Source organism: Eschrichtius robustus, chromosome 9, assembly GCF_028021215.1.
Source record: "Eschrichtius robustus isolate mEscRob2 chromosome 9, mEscRob2.pri, whole genome shotgun sequence".
Lineage (NCBI taxonomy): Eukaryota > Metazoa > Chordata > Mammalia > Artiodactyla > Eschrichtiidae > Eschrichtius > Eschrichtius robustus.
Genome location: NC_090832.1, coordinates 53324743 through 53339197, shown reverse-complemented (window position 1 = coordinate 53339197; position 14455 = coordinate 53324743). Strand labels below are relative to the sequence as shown.

At 37.2% G+C, this 14455-nt stretch overlaps 1 protein-coding gene across 2 annotated transcripts in view; it reads left to right on the top strand.

Annotated features, from left to right (window-relative positions):
• QRSL1 (glutaminyl-tRNA amidotransferase subunit QRSL1) overlaps positions 1 to 14455 on the top strand; it is a 29765-nt gene that overhangs the window by 5681 nt on the left and 9629 nt on the right. The window contains exons 2-7 of one of the 2 annotated variants that reach the window (XM_068551408.1): positions 4152 to 4311; positions 4891 to 4989; positions 6285 to 6381; positions 8847 to 9023; positions 13534 to 13709; positions 13797 to 13909. In XM_068551408.1, coding sequence (XP_068407509.1) covers positions 4152 to 4311; positions 4891 to 4989; positions 6285 to 6381; positions 8847 to 9023; positions 13534 to 13709; positions 13797 to 13909 — 822 coding nt within the window. The remainder of the gene's footprint in view (positions 1 to 4151; positions 4312 to 4890; positions 4990 to 6284; positions 6382 to 8846; positions 9024 to 13533; positions 13710 to 13796; positions 13910 to 14455) is intronic. The other variant, XM_068551409.1, reaches the window with a different exon arrangement.

The following is a 14455-nucleotide window of genomic DNA, read 5'->3' as shown; positions in this document are numbered from 1 at the left end:
GACAGGAGATGTGGGATAATTAGAACTGAGGTTTGGGAGATGATACAGATGTTGGTAATGATATAGTCTGGGCTAATGACCATGTGAGCTGGTAACTGGGGTGAGGTGAAGGAAGAGTTTGTGTGAAGTGAGGTCAGGAACTGAGAGGCCAGGTGTCCATGTACCTGACTTGAAGTTTGAAGTCAACAAAAAGAGCAACAGGAGCCATAGAAAAGAAGATTAGGGACTTCCCTGGTGGCGCAGTGGTTAAGAATCCGCCTGCCAATGCAGGGGACACAGGTTCGAGCCCTGGTCCGGGAAGATCCTACATGCCACGGAGCAGCTAAGCCCGTGTGCCACAACTACTGAGCCTGTGCTCTAGGCCCCGCGAGCCACAACTACTGAGCCCACGTGCTACAACTACTGAAGCCTGAGCGCCTAGAGCCCGTGCTCCACAACAAGAGAAGCCACCGCAACGAGAAGCCCTCGCACCATAACGAAGAGTAGACCCTGCTCGCTGCAACTAGAGAAAGCCCACACACAGCAACTAAGACCCAACACAGCCATAAATAAATAAATAAATAAATAATTGATTTAAAAAAAAAGAAGATTACAGCAAACCAGCTGCTAAAAACTTCAGTGAATGAAAAGGAGTATCAGGGAGACTGTAGATTAACACACAGGGAGAGTAATATAATCTCCTCCAAGGCCTGTGCTTCATATGAGCTGGGGGTTTTGAGAAAAGAGGGAAGAGAAAACTTTTCTAGTTGATTTCATCTTATATTCAGATATGATACCTTTAGTTTTGCTCCAGGAGAGCTATACTATTTATATGTCATAATCCTTAACATCTAATCTATTCTAGCTAATTAGCATCTTTGTTTTCATTTCTCTTTTCCAATACCCTTATTGAGTTTCTCAAATCTAAATTTCCTAAAAATGGTCCTAACAAAGATTACCATTTAAAATGAGTACTCCCAAGGACTTCCCTGGTGGTCCATGGTAAAGAATCCACCTTCCAATGCAGGGGCTGCAGGTTCCATCCCTGGTCGGGGAACTAAGATCCCACATGCCATGGGGCAACTAAGCCCACGTGCCACAACTACTGAGCTCGCGTGCCCCAACGAGAGAGTCTGCCTGCCACAAACTACAGAGCCCACGTGCTCTGGACCCCGTGCATGTCACAACTAGAGAGAAGCCCGCGCACCACAACTAGAGAGAAACATGCGCACCACAACGAAGAGCCCGCGCTGCAACGAAAGATCCTGCACGCCTCAACAAAGACCCAGCGTGCTGCAACTAAGATCCAACACAGCAAAAAAATAAAATAAATCAATAAAATTTTTTAAAAATAAATAAATAAAAAATAAAATGAGTACTCCCAGAACAGTATGGCGCTGCCTTAAAAAACTAAAAGTAGAGCTACCATATGATCTGCAGTCCCACTCCTGGGCATATATCTGGAGAAAACCATAATTTGAAAAAATACATGCCCCCCCCCCCCGCCCAATGTTCATTGCAGCACTATTTACAATAGCCAAGACATGGAAGCAACCTAAATGTCCATCAACAGATGAAAGGATAAAGAACATGTGGTACATATATACAATGGAATATTACTCAGCCATAAAAAATGAAATACTGCCATTTGCAGCAACATGGATGGCCGTAGATATTATCATACTAAGTGAAGTAAGCCAGATGGAGAAAGACAAATATATGATATTGCTTATATGTAGAAACTAAAAAAAAAGAAAATTATACAAATGAACTTATATACAAAACAGAAATAGACCCACAGACAAAGAAAACAAATTTATGGTTACCAAAGGGGAAGGGCGTGGGGGAGATGGGTAAATTAGGAGCTTGAGATTAACATATACACACTACTATATATAAAATAGGTAACCACAAGACCTACTTTATAGCACAGGGAACTATACTTAATACTATGTCATAACCTATAAGGGAAAAGAATCTGGAAAAAATAGATATATTTGTAAGTATCACTGAATCACTGTGCTGTACACCTGAAACCAACACAACATTATAAATCAACTATACTTCCATAAATAAATAAAAAGAATGCTCCCAGACAGTCTAATTTCTTGCCCTTGTAACCATAACTGCAGTTCCTTACCACTTATTCTCATATCACTTGGCAAGTCAGAAGGCAACTTGAGGATAATGGGCATTAGAGGACTTGAAGGGAGGCAAAGAAGAGAAAATGGCAGGCATAATTTTCCTCATTTTTATAATTTCGCTCTGGAGTAGACCTGTTTATATACCTCTCTGTGTCTCCAGCTTCTGTTTTTGCTAGTTCTGACGCTTGCACTCAGCCTATTTACATAAGCCCACTCCATGTTTACAATATTACAATACATTGCTGTCTTTTCTTTTTCTCCAGTTTCTCTCTTCTAAAGAGTTTACATCTCATACAAACCATTCAACAGAAATATCTCTTCTTGTTGCTAGGTTACCTCCTTTAAGTTGAGCCCAGCTGCCCCTCCCCATCCTGAACCCCTCCCCCAGCATCCCCATGACAGCCCTTTCCTCCTCTTGTGCATCAGCATTAGGGGTCCTCTCAATGGCCTATTCGCACTGCTTTTCTGGCTTAAAACCCTCAGGGCCTAAGAATACCACCACTTTGATGATTTATTCAACAGCCTAGAGCAGATCATTTGCAGATTTTCCCCTAAATGCAAATTCCTATTGCTTGACGTATACAGGACACGTGGAAATACAGTCAGCATACAGGACGAGCTAAGCTTCCACTGGTGCAGAGAGAAATGGTGAAGGAGCAGTTACCTGTTAACTTTTACTATTACTACCTGTTAAGTTACCCTTTACTATTTCTGTGGCTTTGGACAAATCACTTAACCTCTCTTAGCTTCAGTTTATCTATAAAATGAGGTTAATAATGCCTAACAAGTGGTTGGGTTTTTTTTGTTTTTTTTAATAAATTTATTTATTTATTTTTGGCTGCATTGACTCTTCGTTGCTGTGCGCGGGCTTTCTCTAGTTGCAGCGAGCGGGGGCTACTCTTTGTTGCAGTGTGTTGGCTTCTCATTGCGGTGGCTTCTGTTGTTGCAGAGCACGGGCTCTAGGTGCATGGGCTTCACTAGTTGTGGCATGTGGGCTCAGTAGTTGTGGCACACAGGTTTAGTTGCTCCATGGCATGTGGGATCTTCCCAGACCAGGGCTTGAACCCGTGTCCCCTGCGTTGGCAGGCGGATTCTTAACCACTGCGCCACCAGGGAAGCCCTAAGTGGTTGTTTTAAGGGCTAAATAAAGTAATAATGAATCTAAAGCAACAACAGTGCCTGGCTCTTGGTAAATACTCAGCAAATGTTACTTTTCCCCATCCCCCTTGTCTGAGCTACCATCTTACCCAACTCTTTTCAGATGGTCTCTAAAGACTTGGTATCATCTTTGCCTTCTTGTTATTCATTCCTTTTATTCAATTAGTAAGTATTTATTATTACTTCCTACAGGAAGTATTACAAGTCAGCACTTCACCTTAGGCTTTACTTAGTGTCAATATACAGGTTCTGGTCACTTGAAGTGCAGTTTATTTTAATGCGTTCTTTACTAGCCTTCCTAATGCATCAAAGACAGGGTTTTAGAAAAGCTTGTTTTTAGTTGGCTTTTGAACCCATATTTTACAAGCATTTCTCTCAATTTGTAGTGGCTCTTGCTTGAATTTTCCAATAGATAAAAAGGTCTGTTTAATAAAGATCACTTATTTGGGGCCATAAAGTCCTGTAATGCCTTGTCTAGTTCATTCTGGTTTTTGCATTGTGGATGGCCTGTGTTGCAGCTAAGCTTTTCTCTGTACACAATCTACCCTAACCCATGATTCACCCACACTGGGCCTCTACTTCTCCTAGACAGGATGGCTTACCTAAACCAGTGATCTTGTTTGTTCAAGCCTGATGTAGAGTTCCTCAGCTAGGTCTATGACTGTGGTGTCCTCCAACCCATCTTTCAGCTGACCGATGTGCTACCCTATTCACCATCCTAAGTAAGTGTAGACTTGATAGGTTCTCTTGGTTTTGAATCCAAGCCTCACTTCAAATTTATATGCTTAACCACTCTATCTGCCCGCCTCAGTGTAACATCTGAAACTTCTGCAGACTTGGCAAAGGGTTTTTGAATTGTGTATACTCTAGGTTTCTGCGGCACTGAAACAAGGCCAAGTTACTCCAACTGAGCTCTGTCAAAGATGTCTCTCCCTTATCAAGAAGACCAAGTTTCTAAATGCTTACATTACTGTATCAGAAGAGGTAGCCTTAAAGCAAGCTGAAGAATCAGAGAAAAGATATAAGAAAGGTAAATTACTTTGAATTATACTTAATTGTGACATCCCGAGAGAAAGAGTCTAATTGGTTATAGCAGTCTCCATTTGGCAAGTGGAGCTTTAAACATAAAAAATTCCCTTATTTAAAGAACTGGGGAATTCCCTGGTGGTCCAGTGGTTAGGACTCTGAGCTTCCACTGCTGGGGGCCCAGGTTCAGTCCCTGGTCGGGGAGCTAAGATCCCACAAGCCAGCCGGCATGGCCAAAAAATTTTAAAATATAAATAAATAAATAAATAAATAAATATATACATACATACATACATACATAAATTTTTTTTTAAAAAAAGAACTGGCCATGAAGTATAATAAAAATGAGGCTAATGGGTATAATGTCCAACTGTAATAATTTCTAACACAAATTTGATTTCTGAAGATGTATCTTTAGCAAAAACTAGCAGTTAATAACTAGTATTAATGTCTGTATTTTGAACTAGATATTGGGTTGGCCAAAAAGTTCATTTGGCTTTTCCCGTAAGATGCTATGAAAAAACCCAAACAAACTTTTTGGCCAACCCAATATTTCTTCTATTCTTTTGGCTTTTTAATGCAGGTCTCTCACTCGGGGATTTAGATGGAATTCCTGTTGCGGTAAAAGACAACTTTAGCACGGCTGGCATTGAGACAACATGTGCATCAAACATGCTGAAAGGTAAAGTTTAACTGACCGGAGCATTGTTTTATAAAAATAGGTATTTTTCAGTTTAAATTAAAGATAAGGTACTAAAGCACCAAGATATTCTCAGACTGATTATATCTGCAAAGGAAATAACTTAGGGTAGAATATTACCTTTTTACTATTTGCTCTTTCAGAATGCAAAATTATTCTTCAGGGGGTAGGCCTGCTTAATGGATGAATCCTACTTAGGAAGACTTGATAACTGATCACAAACATGCTAAGTGACCTCTAACACCCACTCGTTGGTAACATAGAAATAAGTATAAAGTGGCTGTCATTCCCCCTCTTTTGCAGATGGTATGAGGATTTATTAGCATCTACTGTCTGGTTATTTTTATCTCCTGACTCCTCCATCTATCACTATACTTAGTATAGTGAAGCTTAGTTTTATCTTTTAAAGTTTAGTAGGTCAAAAAGGAATCATATTTATCAAGATATTTGGATCCAAGGAGGAAAAAGAAATGGAAAAAGCATATTTAGGGTACTACGCACTAAAACTAACATTCTATGAGGTGTATGCCCCAAGTTCCTCTGATAGGTAGACTTGTTAATTGTCTGGGAATATACACTAGAGAGAGGAAATTGTAATTGACAATGAAGATCTAGTCCTGCTGGAAATAGATAAAAATTACCATGGTATTGCACATCTGAGAAGAGAAAGTCAAGTACAATGAGCAAAATAATGATTTGTGATTAGTTTCAAATGAATTGGGTACATCTCATTCAATACTTTGTAGTACTAACTGTTAAAGTCAATAGTTTTAGGATGTAAAGACAGAATATATAGACTTTCTTTGGAAAACATATAGCAATTAGCAGTAGAAAAAGTTAACTTTCAGAAGAAAGTACAACCTACTACTTAAATTAGGAATAATTAACATGTCAATACGAATTGCTTAATTGCAGTTTAAAATTTTGTTTCTTGTATATGATTTACATGTTCACTGTTTTCTTTCCTATGATAAAAATTACTGAATTTTTAAGAGGACAGGGGCAAGGTAGGGGAGGGGATTAAGAGGTACAAACTACTATGTATAAAATAAATAAGCAAAAAAAATAAATAAATAAAATAAATAAATAAGCTACAAGAATATATTATACAGCACAGGGAATTTTATAATAAAATTCCAACATTTTATAATAACTTTAAATGGAGTATAATCTATAAAAATTTTGAATTACTATGTTGTACACCTGTAATATAACATTGTAAATCAATTATACCTCAATTTTTTTAAAAAAGAAGAAAATAACTGAATTTTTTTCAGGTTATGTACCACCTTATAATGCTACAGTAGTTCAGAAGTTGTTGGATCAGGGAGCTCTACTAATGGGAAAAACAAACTTAGATGAGTTTGCTATGGGGTAAGTAAAATTGAAATTTTCTCTTCTTGTATTTCTTTCATCTGTGTCTTTAATTTCATTAAGTGTAGGTACCTAAAAGTAGTGAGGTGATTTCTTGAGGACTCGAATGCCAGTTTCTCAGACCCTCCATGAGATTATGTTCTGCTAATAGGTCATATCTCATTTTAGTTTTAATTTGCATTTCCCTGATGACTAACGATGTTAAATACCATGTGTTTATTTTGCTACCCATATATCTTCAGTGAAATATCTATTCAAATCTTTTGCCCTTTTTTAAAAGTTGGGTTGTCTTCGTACTGAGTTATAATAGTTTTTTCCATATATTCTGGATTCAGGTCCATTATCAGATAGGTGATTTGAAAATATGTTCTCTGAGTCTCTGGCTTGTCTTTGCATTCTCTGAACATGCCTTTCAAAGAGTGAAAGTTTCTAATTTTGATAAAGTCCTGTTCATCATTTTCTTTAATGACTCATGTTTTTGTCTTTTCAAAGAAATCGTTACCTTTCCCAAGGTCATAAAGGTTTTTTTCCTATGTTTTCTCCTAGAGGTTTTATTGTTTCAGTTCTTACATTTAAACTTGTGATCCAGTTGAGTTAATTTTTTTGTACATGATATGAAGAAAGCCAGAGTTCATTTTTTTTTTTACATATGTCTGTCCTGTAGATCTGGGACTATTTGTATAAGAATTCAAATTAAATTACTTTGATTCCTTTGTCAAAAATCAGTTGAACAGGGGCTTCCCTGGTGGCGCAGTGGTTAAGAATCCGCCTGCCAATGCAGCGGTCCCGGGTTTGAGCCCTGGTCCGGGAAGATCCCACGTGCCCCGGAGCAACTAAGCCTGTGCGCCACAACTACTGAGCCTGCGCTCTAGAGTGTGCAAGCCACAACTACTGAGCCCATGAGCCACAGCTACCGAAGCCTGCGTGCCTAGAGCCTGTGCTCCCCAACAAGAGAAGCCGCCGGAATGAGAAGCCCGCTCACAGCAACGAAAAGTAGCCCCCACTCGCCGCAACTAGAGAAAGCCCGCGCGCAACAACAAAGACCCAACGTAGCCAAAAATAAATTAATTAATTAAAAAAGAAAAATCAGTTGAACACATGTATAGGTTCATTTCTGGATTCTGTTGTTGATCTGTATATCCAGTATCACGCTATCTTGATTATTGTAGCTTTATAGTAAGCCTTGAAATTAGGTAATAAGAGTTCTTCAGCTTTGTTGTTCCTCTTCAAAATTATTTTACGTATGCTAGATCCTTTGCGTTTCCATATAAGGTTTAGAATTGGCTTACTAATTTCTACAGAGAAGCTTGATAGGATTTTGATTGTGGTGGTACTGAATTTATAGATCAAGTTGTAGAAAATTGACATCTTAATATGTGCCTTCTGACCTATGAATTCTGTATATCTTTCCATTTATTTAGAGTTTAATTTTTCTCAGCAATATTTTTATGATTTTCTGTATATAAATCTTGCACATTTGATCTATCTCCAAGTATTTCATGTTTTTTTAATGTTATAGAAAATGGTGTTTTCTTTTCAATTTCTAATTGTTTAACATTGTTCGTATATAGAAATGTAATTGACTTTTTTATTTTTATTTTTAAAAAATTTTTTCTGCTTCCCCATGCGGCATGTGGGATCCTAGTTCCCCGACCAGGGGTGGAACACTTGCCCCTTGCAGTGGAAGTGCGGAGTCCTAACCACTGGACCACTGGGGAATTCGCCTCTTAAAACTTCTGATTGGGCTTCCCTGGTGGCGCAGTGGTTGAGAATCTGCCTGCCAATGCAGGGCACACGGGTTCGAGCCTTGGTCTGGGAAGATCCCACATGCCGCGGAGCAACAAGGCCCGTGAGCCACAAGTACTGAGCCTGCGCGTCTGGAGCCTGTGCTCCGCAACAAGAGAGGCCGCGATAGTGAGAGGCCCGCGCACCGCGATGAAGAGTGGCCCCCACTTGCCGCAACTAGAGAAAGCCCTCGCACAGAAACGAAGACCCAACACAGCCATAAATTAAAAAAATAAATAAATAAATAAATAAAAATTAAAAAAAAAAATTAAGAGTTGTAATTTAAAAAAAAAAACAAACAAACTTCTGATTAACAGAGGAATTCCTTCAAAAGACTACTTGTTAACTGTTTGGTTGTTTTGTGACACTCTTCAACTGGAAGACCTTAATTTACGAAGGAAATCATCCTAAGCTGAATTAGATGATCAATTGGGATAAAAATTTTCTTTTCTTAGCAGACTAGTTTTTTCCTTCTTTCTACCACAAATGCCGTTACTTCCCATCCTTCACCTCCTCAACTGTCTAATTAAAGAAAGGTACATCTAAGCAGGCTTCCTACCTTTTCTAATTCAAGTTATAGTAGATTATACAGTGTCAGAAGCAAATAATACAATCAGGAGATGAAAATTTTACATAAAATGAATTGTATTAAGGTATCTTGCTTCACTTCTTCATCTCAGATCTGGAAGCACAGATGGCATATTTGGACCGGTTAAAAACCCCTGGAGTTATTCAAAACAATATAGAGAAAAGAGGAAGCAGAAGTCTCATGGTGAGAATGAGGATTCAGATTGGCTGATAACTGGAGGAAGCTCAGGAGGGAGCGCGGCGGCTGTGTCAGCGTTCATGTGCTTTGCGTAAGGTGTTTTTTTCTATCTGTACTTTAAAAACCCAACCTAATACAAACAGTCATAAACCATACACAGAATTCAACAATAGAGTCGTTCATACCTTGGTATTTTTATTTCCCTTTACTGAGCTATTTGTGCTCAATGGTGTATCAAAATTATATCTTAAATACACCCAACTTTATGGTACACTTATGTGTATTCTATACATTTAACTTCAATTTAAGACAGCATTTAAACTCTTCCTCTACAGTATATGGCCCTCTTAAAAACATGATTTTACAGAATAAAGCAGTTAGCTTAAATAGACTTCACTGAATTTCATTTTTAAATAATTTATTTGGGTATCTGCTCACTGATTGTACAGATATTTAGAGACCAACATACCTTGGCTTTAGTCGAGTGCTGCTGAACTAAATTGTTAGCTATGGTTTATCCTTCAGCTAAATCTGACTTAAAAAAAAAAGGAAGGAAAGAAAGAAGGGAGGGAGGGAGGGAGGAAGAAAATGCTCCTAATATGTATCAATAGAATATATTAAATAGTGTTTTTCTAAACCTACAACTAAAAATGTATATCAGTACATAAAGTTTTTTCAAATTTGTAGGGAGGTGGTTTGTTCAACTGTCATACTTTGTATTTGGAAAGAATCCATCAATCATGCTTTGTCTTAAGTCCCATTTGTAAAGCATTTCTTAACCATCTAAAGAAGAGTAAATAAATATTGCTGTTATTATATTTATTTTATTGGTCTCAATTTAACCAAATAGAATGTTTTCTTTAGCAGTACTATATGTATTTTATCTCTCCTTAATTATCCACTGAAAAACTAAGCTCTTTCTGAGGCGCTGCAATCAATAAATTATTTATATTTTTTAGAGCTATGGAGATTTAGATTCTACAGGTTTTTAAGTTTCCCTGAAATCTTGTTAACAAGTAAAACCATTTCATTTTATCTCTGTGGAATTTTATAGCACCACATTAATATTAATGAGAGTTCTGACAAGCAAGGATTGCAAGATTAGGGGCTTTTTTCTATCCTCCTCACCCCACTTAGTGTTCATCTTTCTGAATGTGCTTTGAGAAGATGGCATTTTGACACATAATTCCTATGGAAATGTAGGTTTTACTTTTACCCAGCCATCAGGGAATCCTAATAAGAAAATGTGTCCTTTTAGAAATTGTGAAAGCAGCAGGCTGATTTTGTGGCTCAAGTGGACTTGGTAAGAAAGACAATCTAATTTGCATTTTCTGTAGAGCACAAGGGCCATGTGACACATAGAAGCCTTGTTTAGTCCAAAGCTTCACTCTGGGTGTACTCAAGAGAGGCACAGACCCAAAGTAACTCCAGGTTGAATGGGTCCCAAACCGTCAGGTGTTCTGATTTGTTTTCCCCCCTATTGATTTGTTTCTTTTATAATAGTTTTTAAAACAGGAAGATTCTAGGAGTATTGATACTATGCAACCACTAAAAAGAATGATTTAGAGCGCTATGTGGTGACATGGGAAGAAATACAAAATACACTGTTAAGTGGAAAACAAGTTGCAGAACACTATGTATAGTGTGACCTTATTTCTGTTAAAAGTAATAATTACACATAACAAGTTGCAGAACAGTATGTATAGTATGCCTTATTTCTGTTAAAAATAATAATTACATATGTATATATGTTAGTTGCATGGAAGTGTCTGATTAAATATATATTAAAAAGTGATAACAGGATTATTATGGGGGCAGTGATTATAAGAGAAATTTCACTTTATAGATCATATAGTTATAAAATATTTTAATTTTTACAGTAGACATTACACTTTTCTAATCAGAAAAACCTTTTTTCCTGAAATAGTTAAAATTTTTAAATTTTTAATTGTGGTAAAATATACATAACAAAATTTCTCATCTTAACTGTTTTTAAGTGTACAATTCTGTAGTGTTAAGTACATCCACATTATCACACAGCCAGTCTCCAGAACTGGTTTCATTTGCAAAACTTACAACTCTGTACCACTTAAACAATAGCCTCCCATTTGCCCTCCCCCCACCTCTCCAGCCCCTGGCCACCACTCTTTTACTTTCTGTCTCTGTGAATTTGACCACTCTAGGTACCTCATATAAGTGAAATTGTGCAGTGTTTGTGCTTTTGTGACTCACTTATTTCACTTAGCATAATGTCCTCAAGGTTTCTTTTTTAATAGGAAAAACATGGACTATATAGATAACTAAGCAAAGAAATGAACAGACACTTCATAGTTGGGTAATACAAATACAAATAGATGTGAAGAATTATTCAGAAATGCACATTAGCAAAGCTTTTGGTTATCAAATTAACCAAATTTTAAGAGCTGCTATTATTCAGTGATGATAATGAAACATAAAAAAATCCGATTCACTACAATTGGGAATATAAATTGGTATAACCTTTCTGACAAGTAATTTGACAAAATATATTAAGAACTTATAATGACAGGTAGACCTTTTGTCCCATTAACTCTACTTCTTGGAAGCTAGCCTAAAATTTAATCAGATATATGGGCAAAGATTTATGTTTAAAGGTGTTTATTACAAAGTACTTGATTGATTGATTGATTGCTGCACTGCATGGCTTGTGGGATCCCCAACCAGGGATCAAACCCAGGCCCTCGGCAGTGAAAGCACAAAGTCCTAACTACTGGACCACCAGGGAATTCCCTACAAGTACTTTATTATGCAGTTATTCTAGTTGGCAACAACATAAATGTTTAAATAACTTAAAATACATTTCTAGCCATGATCCTAAATAGGGTAGTAGAATGGCTGTATCTGAATTTCTGGGAGGGGTGTGTTTAGTTTGTAAAAGCATATTATAAAATTGCCATTAAAAGAAGGTATAAGATTTGTATGTGTATAAATTGTACCAATGTTTTCTTAGGTCAGTCTCCCAAGGCAATAGCAATAAAAACAAAAATAAACAAATGGGACCTAATCAAACTTACAAGCTTTTGCACAGCAAAGGAAACCATAAAACAAAAAGGCAACCTATGGAATAGGAGAAAGTATTTGCAAACAGTGCAACCAACAGGGGCTTCATATCCAAAATATACAAACAGCTCATACAGCTCTATATCAAAAAAACAAACAACCCAATCAAAAAGTGGGCAGCAGACCTAAACAGACATTTCTCTAAAGAAGACATACAGATGGCCAATAGGCACATGAAAAGATACTCGACATCACTAATTATTAGAGAAACGCAAATCAAAACTACAATGAGGTACCACACCACCTCACACTGGTCAGAATGGCCATCATTAAAAAGTCTACAAATAACAAATGCTGGAGAGGGTGTGGAGAAAAGGGAACCCTCCTACACTGTTGGTAGGAATGTAAGTTGGTGCAGCCACTGTGGAAAACAGTATGGAAGTTTCTCAGAAAACTAAAAATAGAATTACCATATGATCCAGCAATCCCACTCCTGGGCATATATCCAGACAAAACTATAATTCAAAAAGTTACATGCACCCCTGTGTTCATTGCAACACTATTCACAATAGCCAAGACATGGAAACAACCTAAATGTCCATCAACAGATGAATGGATAAAGAAAATGTGGTACGTGTATACAATGGAATACTACTCAGCCATAAAAAAGAACGAAGTAATGCCATTTGTAGCAACATGGATACAACTAGAGATTATCATATTAAGTGAAGTAAGTCAGAAAGAGAAAGAGAAAGACAAATACCATATGATACCACTTATATGTGGAATCTAAAATATGGCACAAATGAACCTAACTACGAAACAGAAAGACTCACAGACAGAGAGCAGACTTGTGGTTGCCAAGGGGAAGGTGGGGAGAGGAAGGGATCGACTGGGAGTTTGGGGTTAGTAGATGCAAACTATTACATATAGAATGGATAAACAACAAGGTCCTAGTGTATAGCACAGGGAACTATATCCAATATCCTGGAATAAACCATAATGGAAAAGAATATAAAAAAGAATGTATATATGTGTATAATTGAGTCATTTTGCTGTACAGCAGAAATTAACACAACATTGTAAATCAACTATACTTCAATTAAAAAAATAAAGAACTTAAAAGAAAGATTTGTATGTATATTGATAGGAGAATGGACTTTAAAATTGGGAATCAGTTGGGAATTGCCAATTGATATGATAGAGTATTATACATATTTAAAATTTTCAGTAATTTTAATGACATAGTAAAAGGCTCATGATAAGCAAAAAAGAGATGGAAACTTATGATTACAGAATGACCTGAACGAAAGAAAAATTCATTTAAAAAAAGACTTGAAGTTACTATGCTAAAATGTTAACAGTGTTTGCCTCAGGGTGGTGGAATATTTTGTTACATCTTTACACTTTTCTGTATTTTAAGAATTCTCTGAGATGAGCATGTTTTATTTTTTGTAAAATCAGGAGGAAATACATTTTTAAAATATACATTTAAAAAGATAGATTTCAAATAGAATTAGAGATATATTATCCTGCTAAAGAGAATTTCATTTAAATTTCAGGGCTTTAGGATCCGATACAGGAGGATCAACCAGAAATCCAGCTGCCCACTGTGGGGTTGTCGGTTTGAAACCTAGCTATGGCTTAGTTTCTCGTCATGGCCTCATTCCCCTGGTGAATTCAATGGATGTGCCAGGAATCCTAACCAGATGTGTGGATGATGCAGCCATTGTGTTGGGTATTTATGCAATTCCGTGTAGTTTCAAAACATTATTATTTCGCTTCAGTACTGTGTCTGTCACTCATAAATATTTCTACTTAACAGGTATACTAGCTGGGCATGATCCCAAAGATTCTACCACAATTCAAGATCCTGTTAAACCATTTACGCTTCCTACTTTGACAGATGTGAGCAAACTGTGTATAGGAATTCCGAAGGTAACTCTGTCTTTACAAAAGTACTGTCAAGTCAAATACAGAGCACAGACTTGGGAAACAGACTGGTTGGGTTTGAATCCCTGCTCTGCCACTTTTATTAGCTATGTGACCTGAGCACATGAAAATAGATATGTTAAATTACTAACCTTTTAAAATTTTAACTTTGAGCTTAGCAATAATTTTTTTGTTCTGGGAGACTGTGCTGTGCGTTGTGAGATGTTCAGCAGCATCGCTGGCCTCTAACCCTAGAGGTAGCGTCCCCCCCACCACCACTGCCCCACCAGCAAGACTGTCTGCAGATGCTATCGGATATCCCCTGGTTGAGAGGAAGAGGAGAGGAAACTGCCCCCAGTTGAGACCACCGCTGTAGAGAAATACTGTAAAATCTTTAAAATCTTCAGTTAAGGTAATAGGTGTGCCTACTTTTAAGGATTTAGAGAGAAACAGACCTAGTTGAGAATCCTGGATCCTCTACTTACCTGCTATGTAACATTAGGACAGTTAGTTAACTTCTCTAGTCTCAATATTTTTCATTAATAAAAAGAA